This window comes from Xiphophorus maculatus, chromosome 2 (assembly GCF_002775205.1).
Source record: "Xiphophorus maculatus strain JP 163 A chromosome 2, X_maculatus-5.0-male, whole genome shotgun sequence".
Taxonomy (NCBI): Eukaryota; Metazoa; Chordata; class Actinopteri; order Cyprinodontiformes; family Poeciliidae; genus Xiphophorus; species Xiphophorus maculatus.
In genome coordinates this window covers 2,509,198-2,535,044 of record NC_036444.1, presented here as the reverse complement: position 1 = coordinate 2,535,044, position 25,847 = coordinate 2,509,198, and the positions used below count along the sequence as shown (strand labels likewise).

The following is a 25,847-nucleotide window of genomic DNA, read 5'->3' as shown; positions in this document are numbered from 1 at the left end:
AGTTATTAGTAAAATGCACCAATAAATCACCTGATTAGCTTTGAACGGTCAAGCTAAGCTAAGAGAAATTCACATCATTTTAATGAACTTTAAAGAGGTTAATGACCAAATAAAGATTTACTTACTGATCCTGGTAGGAAAACAAACTTTATATTTAAAAACCAGGGGCGGATTTAAAAGTATGTGAGACCCAGAGTCAGTTTTGGTTCCTTTTCTACTACAGAAAGATTCTACTAAGGCAAATTGAAGTATATTAAAAAGTTGTGCTATTCATAAGCAGGTATGAATTATTGCATGTTGGGTTAAATATGTCCATTAACCTGGAGCTACTGCTATCCAAGTACTATAAGTTATAGTACTTGGATTTAAGTACTATAACTTATTAATTTTAAAGTTTTTAATGTTGCTTACATAAATTAAAATCCCAAAATATTAATCCCAATTTTCCTGATAAGGGAAAAATGTACAATACAAAAAGCAATATAGGCATTAAAAAAAAAGTTTAAAGATTCCACAAAATTTGCCCTTTTAATAACTTTTAAAGTCTGGCCCATTAAATCACCATAAGATTATATTAAAAATCTGTTAAAATTGTTAAAACCAGACATTGACACTTGTATAGAAATTTAAAACAACTAAACCTCATTAAATATTCATTTCCTCTTTAGGAACTGAATAAAGTAGTTTTGAAATCTAAACAAAAAAGTGCAGAAGTCTTTATTTTTTTCAGCAATCAGTAAGTGGGGGAGGGGCAACATTGAATTATTTTATGCGCTATACCAGATGAAAAGCTGTAATGACTTTTTCTTTTTAACTTTAAACCCTAAATTGTAGGAATGAGGAAAGAGACTAAAGGTCCGATTATTACCTCAAAATATGAGGTAACCTTTGGAGGAGCATTAAGGACAAAAGTTACTGCATAACTGCTGGAAAAGAAATTTAATTTAATGCTTCATGTCATCAGGGTAACTACAGAGTCTATAGGAAGCAAAACTTCTGCACAACTCAAACCCAGAGCATGTAGCAGATTAACTTTACAACTTTTGGCACCAAGTTCTTTTCTGTTAAAATAACACAAATCGTTCACAAGGGGAATACAAATGTACGTAAATAGTCTTGAAACTGAAGTCACAAATGAAATATAAATTGTTTACCAGGACGTCCCTTGAAAACCTGATTCTGTAAGAAATTGCATGTTTTTTTTCCTCTATGAAAATAGAAATAAGTAAAATTGTTAGGTTCTTCATCTGTAGCTGATTCTAGCTGTTGTGCAAAAAACATTAAAATATGAGAGGTTACAGGTTTTCATTTCTAATTATTCTACCGTCTAGATCTAAACACTTAGTTTTCTGAAGTAGACCACAAATACTTGTTCTAAAGTAAAGGAAAGTAAAGTAATTTTAACTTTGCCTTGCTAAAAGAAAGCATCATCTGTTTAAATATGTAAATAGAATCACCAGAATGCTGACCAATACTCTTTAAATGTCAGAATTTGTTTTTAGTAATATTACAACTCTGCTAAAATAATGACAATGTGTTTTAAACATGACTGTACAGTAGATGGCGCTATCCTCATAGTAAGTTGGCCTCAGACGACTTTCAGGTAGGAACCAATGAGCAGAGAGTGTGTGAGCAGTCGGAACGGAAGGCACGGACAGAACGGAAGTTTGGACGGTTGCTCTGGGTGAACTGTGACAGCATCGCATCGAATTAAAACAATATTTTTCCCTCAGTGTTTTCCCAAATCCCCCCCAGTTCCCCTCACCCATGGCGTCTAATTCTAACATAGACATCGAGGGAGCGACCCAGCACCTCCGGGACATCCTGAAGCTCGACCGTCCGGGGAGCAGCGCCGGTAAGTGGGGGACGCTGCACGGCTAGGCCGCACAGGCTAACCCGGGGTTAGACCTCACTGTTTACCGCAGCACAGCTTACCCAGCGGGCATTTCTTTAGCTGCTGACATAATACCGCAGTGGAGGGAATGTTTTTAATAGCAGTGAATATATTATTTTGTACATTTTAAGTCTGCTGAGAATCGTTTCTGCTTCGGCCTGTTAGCAGCTAGCTTGTGTCTCAGTCTGTTTTCTGGTAGAAATGTGTCCCTGCTGCCAAAACATTTAAATACTTGAGTTTTCCCCCCATTATTATTATTTTGTTAGAGCTATTTTTTGTTTAGACTCATTTAAACCCATTTGAAATATGTTGAAACGTATTTGTGGTAAACTCGAATTCTTGGATAATTGGCGTCATTCACAGAGTTTCTTGATTGGCTGGAAAAGTACAGTAAATAAATCTATAATAATGGAAATTCACAACACCTGTCCACTCATTTTTAGAGTTTCTCAATTATGTAAAAAATGAATGCATGGAGATTAATAGAAATGCACCAGTGTGAAAATTTGGACCAATATTAATAGCCGATAGTATTGGAATTATGGCCGATTAATGAACAAATAGAAATGCACATAAAAACACACAAGATTAAAATACTTATTGGTTATGAATTTAGGCACATTTTTATTTATCAGACCAATATAGATTCTTTGCTTCAACCAAAGAAAATTGACCATATTTTAGTGCAGGTTCTGAGATATCCTCTATCTTAATTCAAAAATGGACAGAATACATTAAATAAATTCACTTTCGGTGCGAGTTGCTCATATCTTAGTTGAAATTCAAATGTTAAAATCAAATGTACTAAAAACACAGATTTAACAGGATCTGCCATTTGCCAAAGTCAACACTTTGCAACGATAATCTAGATATTAGACAACTACAAACACAATATGAGAAAAAATAAACATATAAAGGGAGTCTACCTACCTGCTGCCCTGTGTAGACTTTTCAGTTTCTCTTGTCTCAGTGTGACTTGGTTTGTTGTTGCTTCTGTTCTATTTGACTTCTGTTTTTGTTTTTCATTCTATTTTGCTATTATTTCTTATCTCAGTCTGATCCATTTTAGTACTGTTCAGCACTTTTTTTAAACTAGTTGATCCTTTGTTGAAATGTGCTATATTAATATAATGCAGAAATACAAGAACACACATTTTTTTATGGTTCTTTGAGTGTAAAAGATTATACAGTCCCTGCTTTTGCTGTCTATTTTGACTTAAAACTATATATATATATAGGCCTGTCGCGATAAACGATAAATCGATTAATCGTACGATAAATTAAAACTATCGACGTCATTTTAATTATCGGCATTATTGTCTCTTCCGGCCTTTTTCTCTTTCTGTTAATGACACTGAATAAAAAAAAAGGCTCAACTCCGGTGCTCTCCACTGACCCTCCCTTCCTCATTTCCTCAGTGTAAAGCTCAGCGCACACAACACGATCTTAGAGCTGTCGGCTGATTGTCGGCCCATTTTCAAAACCTGACAGACCACACATTAGCCGACAGAAATCCTAGGTATATCGGTTCGATCGGGTTCGTTCCTGCCGTGTGGTGTCCAACAATGGGCACAGAATAATGGCTACTAGTCCAGTGAACTAATTTTAAAACCAGACATTAATCAATGCTTTACTACAATCTACCTGCAATGCATGTTGCTAGTGTCAGCGTAAAGTCCTGACTGAATGAAAATCATTAGAACCTATTTACGTCACGTTAACGAAGAACAGCTGAAAAGTTACCGGGTGTATCAACTGCGGTAGCAATTTCACCCCAACTCCTCCTCTTGTCATTTCTATATTCTTTGCATGTTGAATAAACATTAATGTTGTTTCCACATATCATCTCCAATGTCCGCTGGACTTCGGGTTGCGCCGTTTCAGCTGTTTGGGATTCCCATCGGTAATTTCCCCTCAGAAAGTGCGGAGGAGAATCCGCGCTTTCTGATTGGCTGCCTGTCACATTCAACAGGCTGCGTTAAAGCGCCCAGTCGGGGAAAATCCCTGATTTAGATCGGAGGACGATCTACCGTAACACACCACACAATCTTAGAAAGATCAACGTTTTAAGATTGTTGTAACGGAAAAAATAGGAGCAAAAAATCATGTAGTGTGAACTATTGCATCAGGTAGTCGATGTGCCCATTTTCTCTATTTAAATCTAATTATTACTGAAGGGCAACATAATATACAGACTTCATAAGCTGCCCTCTTTTGGTTGAATACAGTATTTATTTCCACTTTTACTTTATGTTGTTTAGTTTTTTTTTTCAAGTGCGTTTTTTGTTAATAGAGACCATTTTATTTTAGTTTTTGGTTGTTTTGTTTATTTTGTTTAGTGTTCTTTTGAAAATAAAGTGTATCTATCTTTGGCAAGAAATCGCATGGATTATTATGTCATTTCCATTAAATCAGTGTAAAAAGGTCTTCAAACAATATTATCGTTTATCGCAATAATTTTTTGAGACAATTAATCGCTCAGCAAAATTTGCTATTGTGACAGGCCTATATATATATATATATATATATATATATATATATATATATATATATATATATATATATTGCTAGCTACTTTTATTGCAGTAATAAAAGTAGTTTAAAATTCACATTTTTCACCTCTAAATCTATCTGGAAAATTATCTGAGTTGAGCTTACATATGCAGTGTGAACATAGTGGTAGAGGTTCAGAAAACCTCTGCAGGTTTTTAGTTAATTAGCCGATTAAGGTGTGCCGCCATGAGTTTCCAATATTTAATTTTTCGTTGTATTCTAAATTTATTAGATGTATTTGCATATTACAGCTGTGTGGAGGGGGGGTTAATGCAGAAACAAAAAAAATAAAATAAAAAATCTAATCTTTTTTTTCAAACATTATTTTAAAATATAAGTTACAATAATTGATTAAAAAGTAAAGGCCAAGTTCCATTAAGGTTATATGCTTTTATTTTGGCAACTTCCTTGTTAAGGCAGCTATGGTAACGGAAGCAGTTCCACTTGAACAGGCTAACCGCAATAACAAAAGAAAGGATAAAAAAGCAACTCAGTTTTAACTTCACTCGATAAAGGAACAAGGTTAGTAACACCGATTGGAGAATATTTGAGTTTGAAATGTTTATAGGAAAGTCCGATATTTCTGTGTTAATGGTTGTACTAATTTAATAAGACATGCATAACAACAGATGGTGGAAACAGTTATATATATTTATTTTTTCTTATCTAGGTTTTACATTTGTAGATGAAATCATCATTTAACAATCAGTTTTGATCTTCTCAAAATGAACTGGTTGCTACATAAAATGTTATTCGCCATGCTCTCGTTTATGATTGGCTGCCAGTCAAATTTATGAAGTCGCTTTGCTCCTCAAGCTAGCGTAACTAGCAAGACATGACCAGAAAAAAGGCCCGCCGTGGACGACACTGCTTCAAAAATCTCACAAGAACTGTGGACATTAAATAAAATTTGACTCGATAGATATTACATATATATTACATATTTTTAAAAATCAAAATAGAGGACTGTGGTGATTTTTTTTAGCAGTTATTATGACATAAACATCAGCAACGGTCAAACGGAACGTGCCCGAAAAGAGAGGAGGGGGAAGCGGGCGGGCAGGCGGGCTGACCCAGCTGTCTTTCTGGCCGATGTCCGCTCACTGGATAACAAAGTGGATTTGTTACATCTGAGGCTCAGTATTTCTGAAGAGATGAAGAACTATGCCGTTCTTTGCCTAACGAAAACCTGGCCAACATGTTACGTCGATTCGCGTTTCCCCGTCAGATACGGTTCCCCGGCGTCTCCTCGCCGCTCCGCACCGCAAAATATAGTCCGCAAAATACAGACTGTGAAAGGCCAAACGACGTGTTTCAGCGACGTTGTCTCACTTTATTCACTTTTTGCAACTGCGCTTTTATAAGACATAAACACACAAGCACACTCTACTTCCTCAGAAAGCTGCGGAGAGTTGGACTCCGGAACTCAGTCCTGAGGAGCTTTTATCGCTGTGTGGTGGAGAGCGTCCTCTGCACCGTCATCACCATGTGGCACAGCAGCTGCTCTGCTGGTGAGGCTGGTTAAGGATACACAGAGGACTGTGGGGAGCAGCCTTTCCTCCACAGTATGATGGGTGCTGCTCATCATGAAGGACTCCACACAGACTGTTCCAGCCGCTCCCCTCAGGCAGGAGGCTGAGGTGCATACAGAGCAAGACCACCAGGCTGAGGAACACTTTTTTCCCTTCAGCTGTCAGACTCCTGAACTCAAGCTGCACATAATTCAGCTTCACTCACACATACACACATCTGTACATCACATAAATTACTTTATTATTTATTTATTTATTTATTTATTCTTGTGTAGTAAATTTCTTAATCTGGGACCTGAGTCTGAATTTTGTACACAGAGAAGCAAGGTGGTATGACAATAAAGAAATACTTGAATACTTGCATTTTCTATTTGTTTTTTATCACCCCGCAAGGGGTCTTTTTGTGGACTCTACTGTCCCTTTTTCAAAGTAGGCTGACAGGAGAGGGGGGAAGACGTGCGGTAAACGTCATCGGGTCCGGGAGTTGAACCCGCGACAGCCGCGTTGAGGCCACGTTGCCTCTGAATGTGGGTCGCGCTAACCCCTCCGCCACCAGGGCACATCCTGAATTCTTGCATTTTCAAGTAATATATTGGTAATGCCATAATATTGCATAATATTTGATCAAACATTTAACACTGGAACTGGAAGACATTTTAAATATTTAAAATAAATAAAACAACAAAAACCACAAATAAAATGGATTATGAAGTCCATGTAAATAAAATCGTTCTTTAAATAAGGGCTAGTTGAGACCAAAGCACCAGACTGAAGTCCAGATTTTGTAAAGAGAAAACGATAAATCATGCAAATGGAAATTATTGGGCTAATTTTAATTGATCATGTGATTCATTGATTTATTGTTTATTGCAGCAGGCCTAAGTCTGAGACACCATTTATGCTAAATGAATGTAATAATTATTGAATAGTGAATGAAAGTGAGGAGAAATATTTGAAAAGATGATGTTTCTTCTGTACCAAAGGAGTTTCCCCAGCTAGAAACTAATGCTGGAATCGAGTGTTTAGAGTAATTACCTGCCAACCGGTTCTCCAATTGGGTCGGATCAGAACTTCTAGAAAAAGGTCGCTTTTGCTGCTTCCTTGCTCCTCCTGAAGTAAACATAGCTTTTAATCGTATTTCTCAGATATGCAACCAAGCGAAGATCAGAGAAAACTGTCCTTCAACGGAGAGCTGAACGGTTTACTGGGAGCAGGACTACTGGGGAGCAGCCTATCTGAATCCACCAGACCCATTTCCACGGACGTCAGCGTCCAGGAGAGCCAAAGGATGTGAGTGGCTCCTCTTCATCTCTATGGCAACCATTTTGTCTTTGTTTTTGTAAAGATATGGAAGCTGCCTGTCAAATTAAATTGATATTTTCTGTTGTTTTCTAGCTGCCTGACTGGTGATGATGGGAGCACCTGCATCCCCATCGTCTTAAACAATGTGGAGATAGAGGCGAGCCAGGACTCAGGCATCAACAGCAAGGCGCGGGGCAGCAACAAGGTGAGTTTGGATCAGAACCGCATTAAATCCTGCTGCTCTCATGAGTCGTTTTCATTGAGGAAAGATCACTCTTGTTTTGTCCTCATTAAAACTTAAGAGTATTTTGGAGTTATGATTATTTATTCCTATTTTCTTGTATTTTTATCTGATTTAAACTCGTCATTCAGGTTAAAATTCAACCTGTCGCCAAGTATGACTGGGAGCATAAGTATTATTATGGCCGACTGATAGCCGTGTCCAACTCCTTCGTCGCCTACGCCATCAGAGGTGAGAGAAGAAATATTTGACTAATTTGCTTTTATTAATAAAAAGATAAAATGTCAGGCACATTTTATTTACCACTGGACGCAGAAACAACAGATGAATATTGTTGGCAGATTCTCATTGGGACGTTTGTGTAAAGCATAAATAAAATCTGAATAAGATAATCTGCAAATCCTTTTCAACCTATGTTCAATTAAATTCACTACAAAGACGATATATGTAATGTTCAAATGGAAAAACTTTTTCTCTTTTTGCAAATATACGCTCATAAAACGTTCCAAAAACCAATTTGTTTGGAGCATTTGACAATTTCAACTAGAAGCACGTGAGTCAATATTTGCAATATCTGTGTCAACACCATAATTGTAGTGAATTCAATTTAATCTAGATGGAAAAGGATTTGCAAATCATCATATTCTGTTTTCATTTATGTTTTTCACAATGTCCCAACTTCATATGAAGAGTTGAGCAGCTATTTTTCCTCCATGGATTCAGATTCTTTGGTTGATTTTTGCCTGTTTTTGTTCAGGAGCCAACAACCATGCTATGATTCGCGTGCTGAGTTTGGACTTCAGCGAGCGCTCCTTGCTGAAGGGCTTCACCGGCGCCGTCACTGATCTCGCTTTCGCCCACCTCGACTCCTCTCTGTTGGGCTGTGTGGATGAGGCGGGAAACCTGATGGTCTGGCATCTCACGCTCACGAGAAGCAAAATACTGTATCCTGACAGGAAGCAGCGAAAAACGCTACCTTTTGGGGTTTTCAATATAGTTTAGTTTTATTTTGTTGTGACTTTTTATGTGTCTAATTCAGCTGGGTAGTTTATATTAGGTAAATATTGTTTAGTTTTAGTTCAGTCTTTATTAGTTATGGTTGTAATTTTCGTTTTTTCATACTTTGGTTCATTTTTAGGTGCAGAATTCAAAAAGGTCAAACTGCTACACTGCAAAAGCACAAAATCTTACAGAGTAGCTTTGGTCTAGCTTCTAGTGCAAATATATTACTACACTTAAAATAAGACAAAACAAATTTATTGGTTACTTTTCATCAAAATATAGCAGCTTGTTTTAAGTAAATATTTCCTTAATATTGTTGAAAAATTGCTATATTAACTGGCAGGTATTTTGCTTATAACTTTGGAAAAATGTCTTGCTATAAGTGAAATTAACTGCCAATGAAACAAATACCTTTTCTACAATTTTAAGGAATTGCTGACTTAAAACAAGATGCTATATTTCGCTGAAAAGTTATTTGTAATTTAATTTTATCTTATTTCAGGTGTACTAATATATTTGCTCTAGAAACTAGACCAAAAGTACTTGGAAAGATTTTGTTTTTGCAGTGTGTATTTTTTGAAGATGCCATTTTCAAAAAATTTATTCAGTTATTGTTGAACAACCAACTGACTCTGGCATTTTATCACAGGTTTCACCATTTCCCAGACTAGCGAAATCGCCTCCAGGATTATTAAGGAATGCCGTAATTTGGCAGTAGATGACTTAAACTGCTTGTGTGGGGAAAAAAATGTATTTCATATCAGTTCAAAAAGCTAATAAATTCACAAACAGAAAAACACAGGGTATTATAACTGATTTCAGTATGTTTTAGTTAGTTTTATAAACTCACAAAATAGTTCCAGTTTGTTTTAGTTTTTTCCCATTAATTTGCATTTTTATTTATTTCAGTTAACAAAAAATGTTTTCTTATTTCCAGTTTTTGTATTTTGTTTAGTTTAGTAAACTACGTTACCTCTGTGTGTCAAATGCCAGATATCTACTTTTATTTAATGTTGCCCCAATAACACTAAATAATCTTTAAGATTAAATCTTACACTCTGTGACAGCAGAGATGGATGTTTTCCTTCCCTCGAGTTTTCTTTAACCTGGACCAAACAGGGATGAGATAGTGGTTCACATTCAGCGTCCAGAAGACGCTCCACTGAACTCCCACAGACGCCTCATTTGGTGCCCGTACATCCTGGAAGACAGCGAGGAGAACCAGGATGACACCAGCCAGACACTGGCTCTCCTGCATGAGGACGGGGTAACCGGCTCTGAACCCGAATCAGAAAATCCTACCTCACAGAAAATATCCAGGACATTTCAGCAGCTATTCTGTTGATTCTAATTGAAATATTACAGTAGTTAAAAACAGGATGAAATTTCTAAAAACTTAACAAAGAGAGTCTGCCAAACTTGAGAGTTTGCAGTTTATATGGAAGTCCATTACTGCCATGAAAGAAAAAATAAAATAAAAGCACAACAGGAAGTTATAATTATGAGTTTTAAAGTTATCACAAGAATAAAAGTTATAATTTCAAATTTAAAAGTAAAAATTTTGATGTTCTCTCTAAAGTCAAAATTATGAAATATTAAGTCATAGTTTTGAGATACAAAGTCATAATTACAAGAATGAAATTCATAATTTTGACTTTCAAATTCAAAATGATGACTTATTTTTGTAATTATGACTGGGTATCTCAAAACTATGACATTAAATCTCATAATTACGTTCTTTTATTTCATAATTTTGACTTTGAATCTCATAATTGTGACTTTTTATCCCATAATTATGAGTTTGAAAGTAAAAATTATGACTTTAACATTCATAATTGTGACTTCCTGTTGTGCTTTTATTGTTTCTTTCATGGCAGAAATGGACTTCCATAGGTTTGCATCGACGTTAGTTGAAAATAAACAACTCGCTTCAGATTTCTCCATTTTCCTTTGTTTACGTGAACTTTCCCTTTTCCAGGCTGAGGTTTGGGACCTTGAAGTTTTGAGAGCCAATAACAGCAGTTGGCCAGTTGATGTCTCAGAAATCAAAGATGGCCTCATTATAGTCAAAGGACACACACAGGTATCTGGATTTTATATTTTCCAGGAAGTCACGGCACAAAACCAGAGCATTTATAGAAGATAAATATTTCAAATACAAATACATGTTTTGAGATATTTTTATTTGGCAAAAGACTTTGTTTTTTGCTTTTTGTTTTCTCTGTGCTCCTGCAGAGAGTTAGTGAAGGTGCTCTGTCTCCTGATGGGACCGTTTTGGCCACAGCGAGCCACGACGGTTACATCAAGTTCTGGCAGATCTACATAGAAGGAGGACAAGATAAGCCCAGGTAGGAGCGAGGGAGTTAACTACTGATCACCAGCAACATTTTGCTGCTGATCCAGTTTACATTTCTGCTCCCGCTCTGTTGTCCAGATGTCTCCATGAACTCCGACCTCACGAAGGACGTCCGCTCTCCTGTCTTCTCTTCTGTGACAACCACAAACGGCAGGATCCAGAGTCAGTTCACTGAAACGTTTTTGCTCCTCTGAGTTTCTGTCTGGAGTTTGACTGATGTTTTTTTCCTGTTTTTATCTGTTTGAAGGGTTCCGTTCTGGAGGTTTCTGATAACTGGAGCAGACCAGAACCAGGAGTTGAAGCTTTGGTGTACAGTTTCCTGGACCTGCTTGCAGACCATCAGGTAACTTAAACAACAGATGTTTTTCCTACTTGCAGCTACGCCTGTCACAATAATTAATAAATCAATTAATGGCAAGATAAATTAAAATGAGCTCCATAATTTCCATTTGCTAATTTATCGTTTTCCTCTTTCTACCAAAAAACCTGGATGATAAAAGTCTTCAGTCTGGTGATTTTGTCTCAACTAGCTCCTTTTTTTGAAGGACAGTTTTGTTTACAGAGACTTTATAATTAATTTTATTTGTTGTTTCTCTTATTTTATTTATAAAATGTCATCCCGTTTCTATATTAAATGTTCATTTAGTTTTAAAGTTTATTGATTTTTAAAAATGTGCTCTTCAACACATTCTTAAAGTTATATTACTTTATAGTGGTCTCAAAACAATATTATCATTTATAACAACTTCTGGAATCACTTATCATCCAACAAATTTTGTTTCATGACAGGCCAAGTGCAGCTCCTGAAAGCAAAAAATACAATGTGCAAAGCTTAAATTTTTCTTCTATTCTATCTATTGTACAGATGCTATCCATTCTTCTTCTTCTTCTTCTAGGTTTTCTCCAGATCCATTCAACTCTACGGTTCTTCCCAGTCTCAAGGCCAGTTTAGATCTTGCTGCTGAATACTTGATCCTCACTGATGTGCAAAGAAAGGTGAGTGGTGTAGTGTTTAAAGTAGGGCTGAAACCTTTAATCATGATTAATCGATTGAAATAATCTAATTTAGTAATTGATTAATCGTCAGTGCAGCTAGGAGTGAAACAGCCAATGTAAAATAAATAATAAAGAAACTGAAACAATAGATTGACTACCATGGTGAAACATAAACTGCAAAAAGTATTTTTTCCAGTAAATGTAGCTGAGTAAATGTAGCTAGTTACTACCTGATCTGGAGTTTTTTTACCATATTGGGGCTGATACAGATGTGATGTGATGTGCGCCTGATAGTGAATCCATGTCGTCCTCCTTCAGGTCCTCTATGTGATGGAGCTGCGGCAGGACCTGGAGAAGGGCAAAGCGAGCTTCACGGCCGTGTCGGAGTTCCTGCTCACCCACCCTGTGCTCAGCTTCGGGGTGCGTGACGTGACCCACAGCCGCCTGAGGCACACCGAGGTTCTGCCGGCGGAGGAGGAGAGCGAGAGCATGTCGACAGGTGGGAACTTTCCACATCCACACCTGGAGGCATTCATTCCAGTAAATCTGAGTTGGAAAGATTTTCAGATGAAATAGAAACAAACACATTGGCTCCTTTATATTATTCAGATTTTTAGAACAGAGACCTTCAGGTGGGAATTAGCATCACTTAATGGTCAATGTTTTGACCAGAAAATGTGGAATAAAATGTTAAATACAAACACTCATTGGTCCTGATTTCTCCTGCTTTCTCCACTAGAGGGCACTCAAGGACCTGCAGAGTCCAAATCTGGGATCCAAATTAAACTCTACTGTGTTCACACAAAGTAAGTTTTCTTCCACTGTTTGTCAGGATGTGGCTAATCTGATGGTAAAAGAATAAACTACAATTTTTAAATGACATCAAAGTTGGTAAATGTGACTATTCATTTACCAAAAACAGTAAAATGCTTGAAAGCTATTAACTTTTTCAATTCAGAACAGTAACTAGTGACAGTTATTTATGTAAAATCAATCAGCAAAGTTACTGCAGAAACAGTTATTTTAGTGTTTATTTGTTTGTAAAGATGAATCTTTGTAGATTTTGCAGTAAAAAAGGTTTAAATCAACGTTTCCCTGAATGTGTTTGTCTCCATGTTTGTGTTTTAGGAGTTTGCAGGACGTACAGATCTGGTTTCAGCCCAACGCCGGGTTCAATATGTCAGGTTTTCTTCCCCACTCTGACTCCCAAGATGGTTTTGGTAAGTGAATGTTGAACTCTGCAGTTAAATTAGGTTAAGTTTGCTGATTGATGGACCCGTCAGTACTAGTTAATATATGAAGCAGAAAGGAAGGGATGGATGGATGGATGGATGGATGGGTGGATGGGTGGATGGATGGATGGATGGATGTATCTATCTATCTATCTATCTATCTATCTATCTATCTATCTATCTATCTGTCTGTCTGTCTGTCTGTCTGTCTGTCTGTCTATCTACTCACTGTTTTAAACCTGTCAGTACAAACAGAGTAAATCCTCATGTTTATGTAAAGCCTACATGCTTTCACTTTCTGTTCAGCATTGCTTCACAGCTTTAATTACAGATACATCAGCATTAACATCATCATGTTTCTGTTAACTGAAACCATATGTTAACTATATCAATCAATCAATCAAATTTTATTTGTATAGCACATTTCAGCAGCAAGGCATTTCAAAGTGCTTTACATAATTTCAAACACAGAAACATAAAGCAACATAGAATCAACAATCAAAACACGACATTAAGTCAGGTTCCATCAATAAATTTGTAATTGATTACGTTTCAAATACAATCCTAAACAGGTGGGTTTTTAGTCAAGTTTGCATCCATAAAAGGTTTACCTGTTACACTCCTACCGTGTTATATGGAACAAAATACCTGTTGCTATTTTTATTCACGCTCACAATCACACAGTTTAAAACGATGTACACAGCATTTTAATGGGCTTCTGGCACAAAGCTCCGTACAACTCTTTCACAGAATTTCGAGCAGGGACTCCGCCGTCCCTCACGGATTTTATGCAATTCTATGGTACCTGTTGGTATCTAGAATTTACAGGGTTTATATGCAATAGTTGCCACTATGACATATATTGTATACATTGTATATATTTCCCTAGCCTATTACTACTCTCAATAATTTAATGGTGCCTTAATTGAGTTAATTGTAATTGATCAATTGCTTTTTAATTGAAAATCACATATCAAAAAAATAATCAACATTTTCAATTCAGAAGGCCTTTTTGCTGCTAAATCATTGAACAATTTAGACAACAACAAAGATATTTATTGTTTTTAATCTGTCATTTAGGTTCTTCAGCCATCTGATTGGAGCAAAGTACTTTCAAATGTTTCAGGAACTCCTGATCATTCATGGAGCTTCTTTAGAAATCTGGCCTGTGGCGCTGACATTAGCGTTAGCTGCTACATGCTTGGCATTGAGATGCTATTTTAGGCTTGAATAGCTTCGCAGCTCCTTTTAGCACAACTTGAACATAACTAGTCTTTTTCAGCGTCCAATCAGATCAGTTTTTGAGGCAGAAATTAACCCCGTTGGGCTGAGAGAAACCGCTACAGCTGCTGTTAGCAGATGTAGTTTGTGCGTCATATTTACAACCTTGCCAGAAACACACAAATACAAATCTGATTGTGTTTTTAAAAAATTTGATTAAGATCTTTACAATGAATTAATTTAGGATGTTAAATTCCCATTCTAAACAAATTTAATTTAATTGGTAAATATCAGTTATCAGAATGATATCAGTCCAGATTGTTTTCTGTCTTTAATTCTGCTTTGTGCTCGTTTTTCCCAGCTGGGTTTCCAGACCATCTCACCGATCACAGCTCCGACAAAGATTCTGGAAGCGGCTCGCAGTCCGACCTTAGGAAGATCCCCTCACTTCCTGTTCCCTCTGACTTCCTGTCTAACTCTGGACCATCCGGCGGGCCGATGCCCAAGCTGATGACTCCTGACGCCTTCATGACACCAAGCACTTCGGTACTGATTGTAACTCCAGACTTTTAGGATATCATTTGCAGAGTTGGGGAGCAACTAGCTACATCTACTTGAGTAACGTTTTGGAAAAATGTACTTTTAGGAGTATTTTCACTACGTTGTACTTGTTACTTTTACTTGAGTAATTAAATTATGAAGTATTACTATTAAATTAGATTTTTTTTATTTTTTTTACTCTTAATAAAATTTCTGAATTCTCTATTCTCTGAATGAAAACATGCTTTAACCAAAAGTTCACCAGACCTAGACACATACCTGCAGTTTTTGTTAAAGTTTTATAAGTTTTGTTTTGAAGAGGAAAAAAAACAAGATTTGGAAAAATGTTTCTTTTGTCTGGTAATTATAGTATTTATACAAATTATTTTGATTTGGTCTTTAAATTAATATTTATACAAAGCTGACTGTTTTGGTGCATCTAATGATGTAATTTTTAAATATGAATTCATTTATGTTTTGATTAGTTACTCAGTACTTGAATAGATTTTTCTCCAAATACTTTTTTACTCGTACTCAAGTAATTTCTTGGACGGCTACTTTTTACTTGAGTAAAATATGTTGAATTAGTGATACTCTTGAGTACAATTTTTGGGTTCTCTACCCAGCTCTGGTTATTTATAATTCTTTGTAACTGCATATTTTTGACAGCATAACAAACATTTTGTGACTCTATAGGTTCCTGCGTCTCCTGGCAGCAGCGCCAGCAGTCTGACTATTGTTACAGCCATCAGCAGCAACTCTGACTCGACAAATAGGTGAGGATCTTTGTGAATATTATTGATATTTATCACAGAGAGCACTTCCTCCATATGATTTCTGGTGATTTGTTTCTCTGCAGAGCCATGGATGATGTCAGTCAGAGTCCCATCAGAGGAGAAAACAACAATGGCGGCAGCAGTTTGGGACTCTCTGTCGCCACCAGCAGTCCAAGGGCTGCACCTGCAGTTCTGCTGCCTGGACTGGAGAATCTGCAGGTAAGACATATCTCCGAGTCCTGACTGCATCTCAGATTTCACTTTCTAATAGAGAAAATTCCTGTTATAAAAGTTTTAATAAAATGTTTGCATTTAAGATAAAAAACATCTTTGTAAATGTGTTTCAGCCAAAACTTTACTCAGTTCAGTTTCACAAAAAAATCGCTGTTACTGCATTTTAGGCAATAAAATATTAATTCTCTCATTTAAAAATGAGATTTAAATGAGAAATGTTAATTGTTTAAATGCATTTTTTAATGTATTTTTAATATTGTATGAAAATCGTTTAGTTGTTAAATTAAGAATCTGGACAATGTGGTAAATTGTTTTAGCTGATTTATGCTGTTAATCACTAAGGGATGATTAACAGCATGCTAGGATAATCCATTACTGAAATTGTTGTTAGTTACAGAAAAGTTTCATGCTTTCAACGTCTTTGTTTGAAGCTTTTGGTAATACATCAATCTGCATTTGCAAATATAAAAGTAATATGATCTTGAGCTGCAAAACACAAAGGGCTGCAACTAACAGTTATTGCAGTTATTGATTATTCTAATGATTAATGGGAAACACATTTTTTTTGCCAGGTTGTACAGATTTTTTGATTAACCACTTCAGCTTATTGTATAAAATTTAAAACTATATAAAAATGAAGACAAACAAACCATTCATTTTTAAGTAGGAAAATAAATATTTTGTTGCCTGAATGCAATAGCAGCATTCCTTCAGTGAACGCTTGATCATTTGTACCAAAAAATGCATCTATAGCTTAAAAGTACTTCTAACATCAACATGTGAAAAGCTCTGGTGATTATTTTTTATTATTTGATTAGTGTTTGAATTGCAAAAGGTTCTTAATAGGACATTTATATTAATTAATTTTTTTATAGAATGTAATTTATTTAGGAGATGAGAAATTTACTTTTTGACCTTACTGATCATCAGGATAAACACATTTCCTGTGTTTTCCTCCAGACTCTGGCTTCCCCCAGCGGCCCTCTGGGCCTCGACTCGCCTCAGGTCCCAGATTCTCCTCTGCTGCCGCCACTGGCCTCGCCGAGCCGGGCCCGCTCGCCAGACGTCATCTCCTCCGCCTCCACCGTGATGTCGCAGGACATGCCGGAGATCGCGACGCAAACGCTGCAGCTGCAGCGCGGCCACGGCCTGGAAGCCCTGCAGCTTCCTGCGCTGCAGACAGACAGCATGGCCTCTGCTGCGTGTGCTCTGCACCTCCTGACGTCGCCGCGCGCCGCCACCAACAACGGGTACAAGCAACCACGCAGCACTCATTGATTGATTGATTGATTGATTTCCTTTCGCCTGTTTGTTCATTCACTCTTTTGCTCTTCCTTTCTTTTTATTTTGCTGTTTCTGATTTTCTTTTGCTTGTTTGGTTCTTTTGTTCGTTTCTTCAGCTTGTTTGCTCTCTTTTTAACTCTTGCTCTTTCTTTCACTCTAACTACTATTGTTTCTTTCAATCTTTTGTTCTTTTGTTCGTTTTTTCTTTCATTCACTTTCTTTCTCTTGTTCATTGTTCACTTTCTATTTTTTTTCTCATTCTTTCCCTTGTTCTTTCTTCTGCTCCTTTTGTGTTTCTTTCACTCTTTTGAAACTCAAATATTTCAGAAGAACAAATCCAGGAAAAATAAACATGACTAAAAATTCCAACAAAGATATTTTGTAAAACTCAAGTGTTTGAAAACGAGACAGGAGGAATCATCAACCTGTTTATTATTAATGTCTATCATAATAAGCCAGAACCAGTCTTGTTTTCTTTCCTCTTGTAGTTTGTTGCCCCTTGAACTCGGAGGTGCTGAAGGATCGCCGATGGCAGACGACTCGGAGTCCAGACTCGGTAACAAGCCATCTCTTCTGGAGAATACGTTGTCGCAGGAAAACGCTGGGGTCAGCGGAGGGTCGTTGGATGGCAGCGTTAGCCACACGTCATGGCCAGCGGCTCCAGACATCACCAGGGAAACCAGGAACAGCCTCAGGGACAACGGGCTGGCAGAATGGTCAGTCTGTTTCATTCTCTTTGTTCAATCTTTATGAAAAACTAAATTCAACATGGCTCATCAGACAGAAAACAGGATTTTTCTTTCCATCACTTTAATTCCCAAAGTCTGTGAATCCAGCGGATTCACAGCCTAACAGTTGTTTTTTTTGTCTGAATGCTGCTTCTCCATGTTTGGTCCTGGGGATGCAGAGCAGAACCAGAAGACCTGAGAGGTCTGGAAGGTTGATACAACAACAGCAGATCTTTAATGTATTGTGGCGATGAGCTGTTCAGTGATTTATAAACTAACAACAGTGTTTTAACATCTATTCTCTCTTTGGAAGGATTGTAGAACTGGGTGATGTGCTCTATCTTCCTGGTTTTAGTCAGAACAGCAGCAGCAGCGTTCTGGATCAGCTGCAGCTGGAGGCTTGATTTTTTATTTTTAGACAGAACTATGAAGGCCCTGCTGCAGTAATCGATGCGACTAAATATAAACGCATGGATGAGTTTCTCTAGATCTTGTTGCTACATTAGTCCTCTAATCCTATAAATGTTCTTTAGGTGGCAGAAGGCCAACTTTCTAACTGCCTTTATGTGGTCGTTAAGGTTCAGGTCAGAGTCCATCACTGCACTATAGATAAACTTCTTTCAGTCTCTTATTGGGTTCAAATATCTGATTGGCTGGTTTGGCAACACATTATCTTCATCTGACTTTCATGTTTCTTCAAAAAAAAAAAGCTTCACAACATTAGTCCTCTAATCCTGGAGATGTGGTTCAAGTGATAGAAGGCCGACTTTGTAACTGTCTTCATGTGACTCTGAAGGTTCAGACCCAGGTTTCAGCCTGATCTGTAGTTTCTTGCTGTAATAACTGACTCTAGATCACTCCTCTTTAGGCCCAAAGATAAAAACTTCAAACTTTGTTTTGTTCGTTAATTAATTGTTTCACCTGTCTTGCAGTTTGAGAGAGGAGTCGAGTGAGCGCCGCTTGAGCTCTCCCTACCACCGGCGCTCCTACCACCTCCCCCAGAACGACAGCCAGGATGTCGGCGCTGACCAGAGGTGACCCCAAGTCGCTCAGCTTCATTCACTACATGATTACAGAGGCTTCCTCTGAAGCTGCGGTCGCTGTTGAAACTTTGACATTTCTGTGTGCAGCGATCCTGATGACGAGATCGCCAGCCTGGCTTCGTCCTCTGGGAACTGCGGCTCTCGCTCCTCTCACAGGATGCCGGTGAAAGACTGGAAGAGCTCGCCACGAGCCTCGCCGAAACTCAAGAGGAAACTCAAGAAAGATGACAGGTATGTTCGAAACTAAAAAAGCAAAATGTCTGCTTGATTATTTCTCTGTTTCTTGACTTTAAAACTGCTTATTTCTCTTTAAATGGTACTAAAGTTGTAATAAAAATTGATGCAGCAGTTAGGGAAATGCAGAATAAATTTAATTTAGTTTAATTACTGATAATGATTGTCTTAAATGTTGCTTACACATTTTGAGGGACGTTTTCTCTCATTTCCAGTGAATCTTCTCAGCCCAGGCACATGGATCCCGGTCAGGTACAGTTGGCTAGTAACTAGTTACATTTAATTAATTACATCTACTTGAGTAAATTCTTTGAAAAAATATAGTTTTAGGACTATTTTTACTCTGTTGTACTTTTTACTTGAGTAATTTTATTATGAAGTGTCCCTGGTCTTACTTGAGTAAAATTTCTGGGTTTTCTACCCACTAAATAAAAAACAAACATGTTTTAACCAGACACTGACACACACCTGCAGTTTTTGTTGAATTTTAAGTTTTTTAAAACTTATGAAACTGATTTGGAAAAATTTTATGTTGTCTGATTTTGTTATTTTGTTGTTGCTTATATGAATTGTTGTCATTTTTGTCCTTAAAATACTAAAATTTTCTCTTAAATTTATATTTTGGTCCATCAGCAGCATCTTCTCTCGACCCAGTAGGGTTAATTTCTACCTCAAAAACCGATCTGATTGGATGCTGAAACAAAGTATTATTGTGTTCAAGTTGTGCTAAAAGGAGTTAGCCTGTCAGAGATGCTATTCAAGCCTAAAAATAGCATCTCAATGCTACCCATGTAGCAGTAGCAAAGACGCTCACGGTAATGTCGGCGTCCACAGTCCACAAGCTGAGTGGATAGAGTAACACTTTGCACCAAGCTGATGGCTCAATAACCCATATAACAGATTATGGTCATATGCCTAAATTTACCATCAAAAAGGATTTTTGAATTGAAAACTTTCTTATTTTGTCAAGTTTTGAAAAAAAATACAACAAAATAACTACAGACTCCTATTTGGTGTTCTGCAGTTTAACACAGAGACTCAGGATGAGCTCCTGATGCTTCTGCGCAGCCAGCAGAGGGAGCTAACGGATCTGTGTTCTCTGGTGGAGACCATGCCGGGAACCATCATGGCGCAGGTGGAGCACGTTCTGATGAAACACCAGGAGCAGGAACGTATCCTCCACGTGTTTCCTCCTCTAGCACGAGGCGCTGCATTGTGTTTGCTGTGAGGCTTGTCTGTCTGTCGTTGAGCCTTGACCCTCGGTGGCCTCAGAGCGCAGACTGGACCGAGCTCTGGCCGAGAATCAGAGCCGTCAGCAACAGCTTCACGAGCAGCTGAGCCAGCAGCTGAGCCACGCCCTCAGCACGGCGCTGACCAACAGGATGGACAAAGTCCTGAGAGAGGAGCTAAAGAAAGCAGTTCCACAAAGTAAGCTAATCGTTGTGCCATAGCGATTGACCGCAACTCCACTTTATGTTTCTGGATCCAACATCAAAAACATTTTCCACACAAAGAACAGAACATTCAGTCCGTTACAGTTTTATGTTTTCAGGCTCGATGTTTATTTCACTATTATTAATAAGTGATCACTGTGATTAGATTAGCTACCACTGCTATTAGCTAACCTAACACAACGGTGGTTGATTAGCTAATTTAAACACCTGCTTTACTGATGATCTCTCTAAGTTGGTGTTGAGGTCACCTTTTAATTTATTGTGTAACTGAACCAAAACACACTGAATTCCACATCACATCTACATGTTATGGATGTCAAAGTCAAGGTAGCATAACTGAACTACTTCCCTCTCCCTCACTAATTAAAACTTTTTCCTGACCTTATCTAGTCATGTTAGTGTTGATAATTTGTAGCAAAGCACAGCGTTTATATCATGCATGCATTTAAGATTTAGCGCTAAAATCAATGCTATTTACTGTCAGCCAGCAACTTTTTGCCCTCTAGCAGGGAGCTGGGGCCGGGATCTTGCATGCGCGACGACACGCTGCAAGGGATCCATAGTAGAACAGTCAAATAATTAAAAAAATTTATCTAGTAGTTTAATTATTAATCACTATGCCTAACTTTGCAAGCTTGAAATATAAATTTGCGTGCAGTTATGCAAGCCCCTCCTGCTGCATCCAAACCAATTAAAATATAAGCAATTGTCAGGTTTTTTTTGTATGCTTTTTTTTCTTTCTTTTTTGTTCTTTTTGTAGCAAAAAGCAGATAATGTAGTCTCCAATACGCAACATCAACTAAGGGAAACTTACTCCACTACACATGCATATAAGTATTAGAAAACTTATTCAGGAAACAATTGTCAGGTAAGATATATTTTATTTTCTAGTACTTAGGTTTCCCACTCCTTTCTGATGCCGACTGCGCATGGCGGCATAATGTAATATAATAATTGTAATATCATGACTTTATTCTCGTAATTAAAGGAAAAAAATCACAGTGTGCCCCTAACGTTTAAAGTATGAATAAGTAGAAACTGTAAAACACGCCCGACAAAAATGATGGCTGCCCTGGGCGCGCTGACATCACCATAAGCCATGAAAAGAACTGCGGCAGAGGAAACAAAATCCAACTTTTCCAAAATTTAAATCTTCAAAAGCCAAAAATTTGATTAATTGATCAAATTGAGTTCTTTAAAAAATCTTGTTTAGACTATTTGAAAATATTAACATGAAGACTAGTAACGACTTGATCTCAATAAACTGGAACTGATTATGTTTGCAAACCCTAAAATATAGCAGTATAGTTGGTATTTTTGCTGTTTTTATGGCATCAATAAATTCCAGTTAAGTCACAAAGTTGCAGTTTGCTTTGTCTAAGTGTGCATTGAAGCAGCCTCTGCTTTTATAAGAAGCAGTATTTGTAATTGTGAGTCTAAAATCAATGAATTTTTAAAGACAACAAAAAGCACAAAATGTTGTGATAAACTTTAAATCTGTATAACCCAGCCCTGGATAAAATACAGCAGTTTTTTATTTTACTGTTTTCCAGGCAGTCGGAGAGATATGTTCTGGTTTTCTGGCCTTTTAAGACTTTAAGGAAGCTGTAACTTCAGGGTTTGTTTTGAACGCTTTGTAGCTTTATTCTAGTCATTGTTTTTTTTCCGTCTTGTTTTTACACCAGGAATCTGTGCTTTTGAAGTGTTTTCTGACCAGAAGAGCAACATCCAGATTTCCCTCCAGAACCCGATCGTAGCTAGCCGATGGCAGCGCATGTTTACATTAATCTTGCAGCAGATAATGAACTGCATCCAGGAAGTATTTAAAATAAATTCACATGGTCACTGATGAGCTGCTTTTTTGCTTTGTCACTTTGAAATGCTCCGAGTCAAAGTGCAGAGCAGGCTGCGCATCAATAAATGATGCTGTTATTTAATGCTTGAGATAATTCTGAGCATAAGTAAAATTAAATATAGCAAAGAGCGCTGAGGTGTGTCGGACTAAAACGCTACCGTCTCTGGAGAAACATTTCCCCGCCTCGCACTCAGAGTAGAAAAGTCGTTTTTTGCTCGTCTAATTATAGACATGCTCCTGCTAATCTTTCCCCCTACTTTCACTTTATTTGATATTTTCCAGCCATTTCTAAGAGTCTGGAGCCGGTGACGGGGCAGCTGAACAACTCGATCGCCGCTAAGATGGCCGCCGTGGAGGTCACGATTAAGGACATCGTCATCAAAGTGGTCAAATCCAAGGTAGGCCGACCAAATTCTGCAGGTTCATCACCTCTTATTGCTCAGTTCAGGGGTGGCCAAAGTGCGGCTCGCGGGCCATTTGTGGCCCTCAACTGCAATTCAAAAATGATGCACATTTGCAGATGAAGAGTTCTAATTTGTAATCAGGGTAAAATTATTACCAACATAATTCTCTTACAAAGTTTTCATGTTTTTATAACCAAGCTTTAAGAAAAGGTAAAACCATGTGTATCTAGAGAATTTTCCTTAAAAGCCAAATTTGCTGCACGCAAATCAGTTTTTATATTTTTATTAAACGTGACTGGATGAGCAAGTGCTTTCAAAGAAAAAGACCCAAATTCTCTTATTACTGAAAATAAAGTTATTTAATAGAGCCTGAAAGAAACTGAAAAGTGGATGTCGCCCTTTTAATACAGCAAATGTGCAAAATCTGGTGAATTAGGGTCATTGTAGAGAAAAAAACTGAAATATTTAGATTAATCTTAGAAATTTTACCACATCCATCCATCCATTTTCTAACACCCTTGTCTCTAGTGAGGCCAGGAGGGGTGCTGATCTCCAGCGAACGTTTCGGGCGAGAGGCGGGGTCACCCTGGACATGTTGCCAGTCTGTCGCAGTTTTACTGCATTAAATCTTGGAAATTTCTGAGTTTAAAATGCCGAAAATGTTTGACTTCTGAAGCTCAGAAAAATTCTAAGTTTTTTTCTAGAAAATTTCTGAGATTAATCACTAAATTTCTGACTTTTTTGGTAGAAATCTACTCAACCTTTTAACTTATTTTTTTATTTACAATGCCCCTAATACATTGTCATAAAAATCTACAATAAATAACATTTGAAAAAATTTAAAATAACAAAAATTGGGCTACTTCATTTGCTGGATTTTAGGTTGGTTTTTGAGTCAACACTTTTGGCCTGTGTGGCACAAAGTTTGGACACCCCTGGTTTAGTTCTAACTTGTCGCGTGTTTGGATCAGAACACTACAGACGCCATGGGCCGGGCCGCTGCGGAGGCCATGCAGGGCCCCATCCAGGCCGCCTACAAAGATGTCTTCCAGAGCACAGTGCTGCCCGTGTTTGAAAGAGGATGCCAGTCCATGTTCCAGCAGATCAACGACAGCTTCAAGCAGGGCACGCAGGACTGTAAGGCCACACAGATTAACACCGTGGACTGCTCACAATCTGTAACTTTCCACTTGAAAGGCATCATCTCTACATTGACGTTTTCAATTTCACTCAATGTCTTAAAGGGGCAGTGTCATGTAAAATCAACTTTTTTAAAAAATTTTTTAGCTTTACATCATGTTATGATGTTTTAATCTCAATGACAACTATTCAGCTGTGAAAAACATCTAGTTGGACTTACCCTGCCTTCAAGTCACAGCTCTTCCCCTGCTCCTTAAGACTAGCCAGCAGCAATTAGCAAATACTTTATGGAGCTACCATCATTGTAGGAGCTACTGCTCAGTTTAACACTGGTAAATAAGTTGTTAAAGGGTTAATAGAGAAGCCAGAAGAGTTTCAGAAAGAGCAGGAGTCTTAAAGAAACAGAGGCCCAATTTCAAGGTGTTAAATTTCTTTGAAGTCATATTTGATATATGCAGCATTTTTGTGACAACTGAATTTAACATAGTTAATTGATTGTGCTATAAAATGGCTGGAAACACGACACAGCCCCTTTAAGGGTAGTTTACTCACATTTGTTGAAGTGATGAACGTTAGCGGCAGGCAGTTAGGTGAAAAATCTCAAAACGAAAAGCACAAAAGCAGCTACGGCTATTTTATTAACCACAAAATAAACACACTGTATATAATTACCAACTTCCTAAACAAACAGATTTCTGTACTTTTAAAACTCAGATATTTTCCAACAATATTTTAGTATATAATACATAGTAACCCAGTATTTTTAACCAAATATATCAACTAATTTTTATCCAACTTTATATTGTCAGAGTCTCTAGCCAATATTTATAAACAACATGAAAAATTATAATATTTTTTATATAAATTATTACTAAGACAATTTAACTGGTATTCTAACTAAACATATATATATATATATATATATATATATATATATATATATATATATATATATATATATATATATATACACATATACACACACACAGTATATATATGTATTTATTTTTTCTTCCCCATTTTAGCTAGACCTTAGACAAACCAAGTACAATTTTTTTAGGCTGTTTAATTTTATTTTTTGAAAAAATTGACCTATTTGATTACAATTTGCCTAACTTTTGTTTGCCAACAGGAGAATTTTTTTTTTTTTTTGCCAAAAGGTGAAAATTAAAAAATTGTTCAATGGGGCAATCAAAGTCAACCAGGTCTGGATTTTGTTTGCTGTACTGGGGCTCCAGTCATTGAAGGTCATTGAAGTATTTTCCAGGTCTGAATGAGCATAGAGTGAGAAAATGGGGGAAAATATTTCTATTTTCTTTAACACATCCATTTTTTCTCTTTGAAATATCTGCCATAAATTCACAGTCAGGCTTATTTTTTGTTATTTATAGTCGTAAAATGTGGCTGATAAAGTACTGGCAAAAAAAAAAGCTTTTCCACCCGCATTGTTATCCTCAGTGTTCAGTTCAGGATCTGTATTGAAGTTCTATGCGTTTTTCCGTCTGGTTGGTGTCAGGGGTCAGCTCGTCTGAGCACACAGACAGCAGATCTTCTCTTTAGGTTCGCCTAGATTGGAGCCTTGAGACTCAAACTGTCTGAATGTGCAGAGAAGCGTCCCACGTGTTTGCAGAGTCAAACACTTCCTCCGTTTTACAGTAAAGTCTCGCGTTTGACTGGATTTTCTTTCCGTTATTTTTATTATCTATTTAGTTTTTTTAGATGTCTTGCAGCTTTAAATTCTTGCTAGAAAGGAGGAAGACAAGGTGACACCAGATCCTGCGATGGAGTAACGTCTGTTATGAGCAGTCTCTGAAGTTTAATCCACA

The 25,847-nt window shown here is 37.3% G+C and overlaps 1 protein-coding gene across 1 annotated transcript in view; it reads left to right on the top strand.

Annotated features, from left to right (window-relative positions):
* Nucleotides 1-1,622: 1,622 nt before the first annotated feature.
* Nucleotides 1,623-25,847, top strand: part of edc4 (enhancer of mRNA decapping 4) — a 33,587-nt gene continuing 9,362 nt past the window's right edge. Inside the window, exons 1-26 of the mRNA XM_014471928.2 lie at nt 1,623-1,855; nt 7,125-7,269; nt 7,375-7,486; nt 7,654-7,753; nt 8,280-8,466; nt 9,644-9,791; nt 10,503-10,607; nt 10,760-10,872; nt 10,959-11,042; nt 11,128-11,223; nt 11,777-11,876; nt 12,195-12,375; nt 12,616-12,682; nt 13,005-13,096; nt 14,691-14,875; nt 15,566-15,645; nt 15,729-15,864; nt 16,840-17,129; nt 17,652-17,879; nt 18,824-18,925; nt 19,022-19,165; nt 19,384-19,420; nt 20,193-20,340; nt 20,441-20,596; nt 22,760-22,875; nt 23,853-24,018. Coding sequence (XP_014327414.1) covers nt 1,768-1,855; nt 7,125-7,269; nt 7,375-7,486; nt 7,654-7,753; nt 8,280-8,466; nt 9,644-9,791; nt 10,503-10,607; nt 10,760-10,872; nt 10,959-11,042; nt 11,128-11,223; nt 11,777-11,876; nt 12,195-12,375; nt 12,616-12,682; nt 13,005-13,096; nt 14,691-14,875; nt 15,566-15,645; nt 15,729-15,864; nt 16,840-17,129; nt 17,652-17,879; nt 18,824-18,925; nt 19,022-19,165; nt 19,384-19,420; nt 20,193-20,340; nt 20,441-20,596; nt 22,760-22,875; nt 23,853-24,018 — 3,406 coding nt within the window. The 5' untranslated portion in view covers nt 1,623-1,767. The remainder of the gene's footprint in view (nt 1,856-7,124; nt 7,270-7,374; nt 7,487-7,653; nt 7,754-8,279; nt 8,467-9,643; nt 9,792-10,502; nt 10,608-10,759; nt 10,873-10,958; nt 11,043-11,127; nt 11,224-11,776; nt 11,877-12,194; nt 12,376-12,615; nt 12,683-13,004; nt 13,097-14,690; nt 14,876-15,565; nt 15,646-15,728; nt 15,865-16,839; nt 17,130-17,651; nt 17,880-18,823; nt 18,926-19,021; nt 19,166-19,383; nt 19,421-20,192; nt 20,341-20,440; nt 20,597-22,759; nt 22,876-23,852; nt 24,019-25,847) is intronic.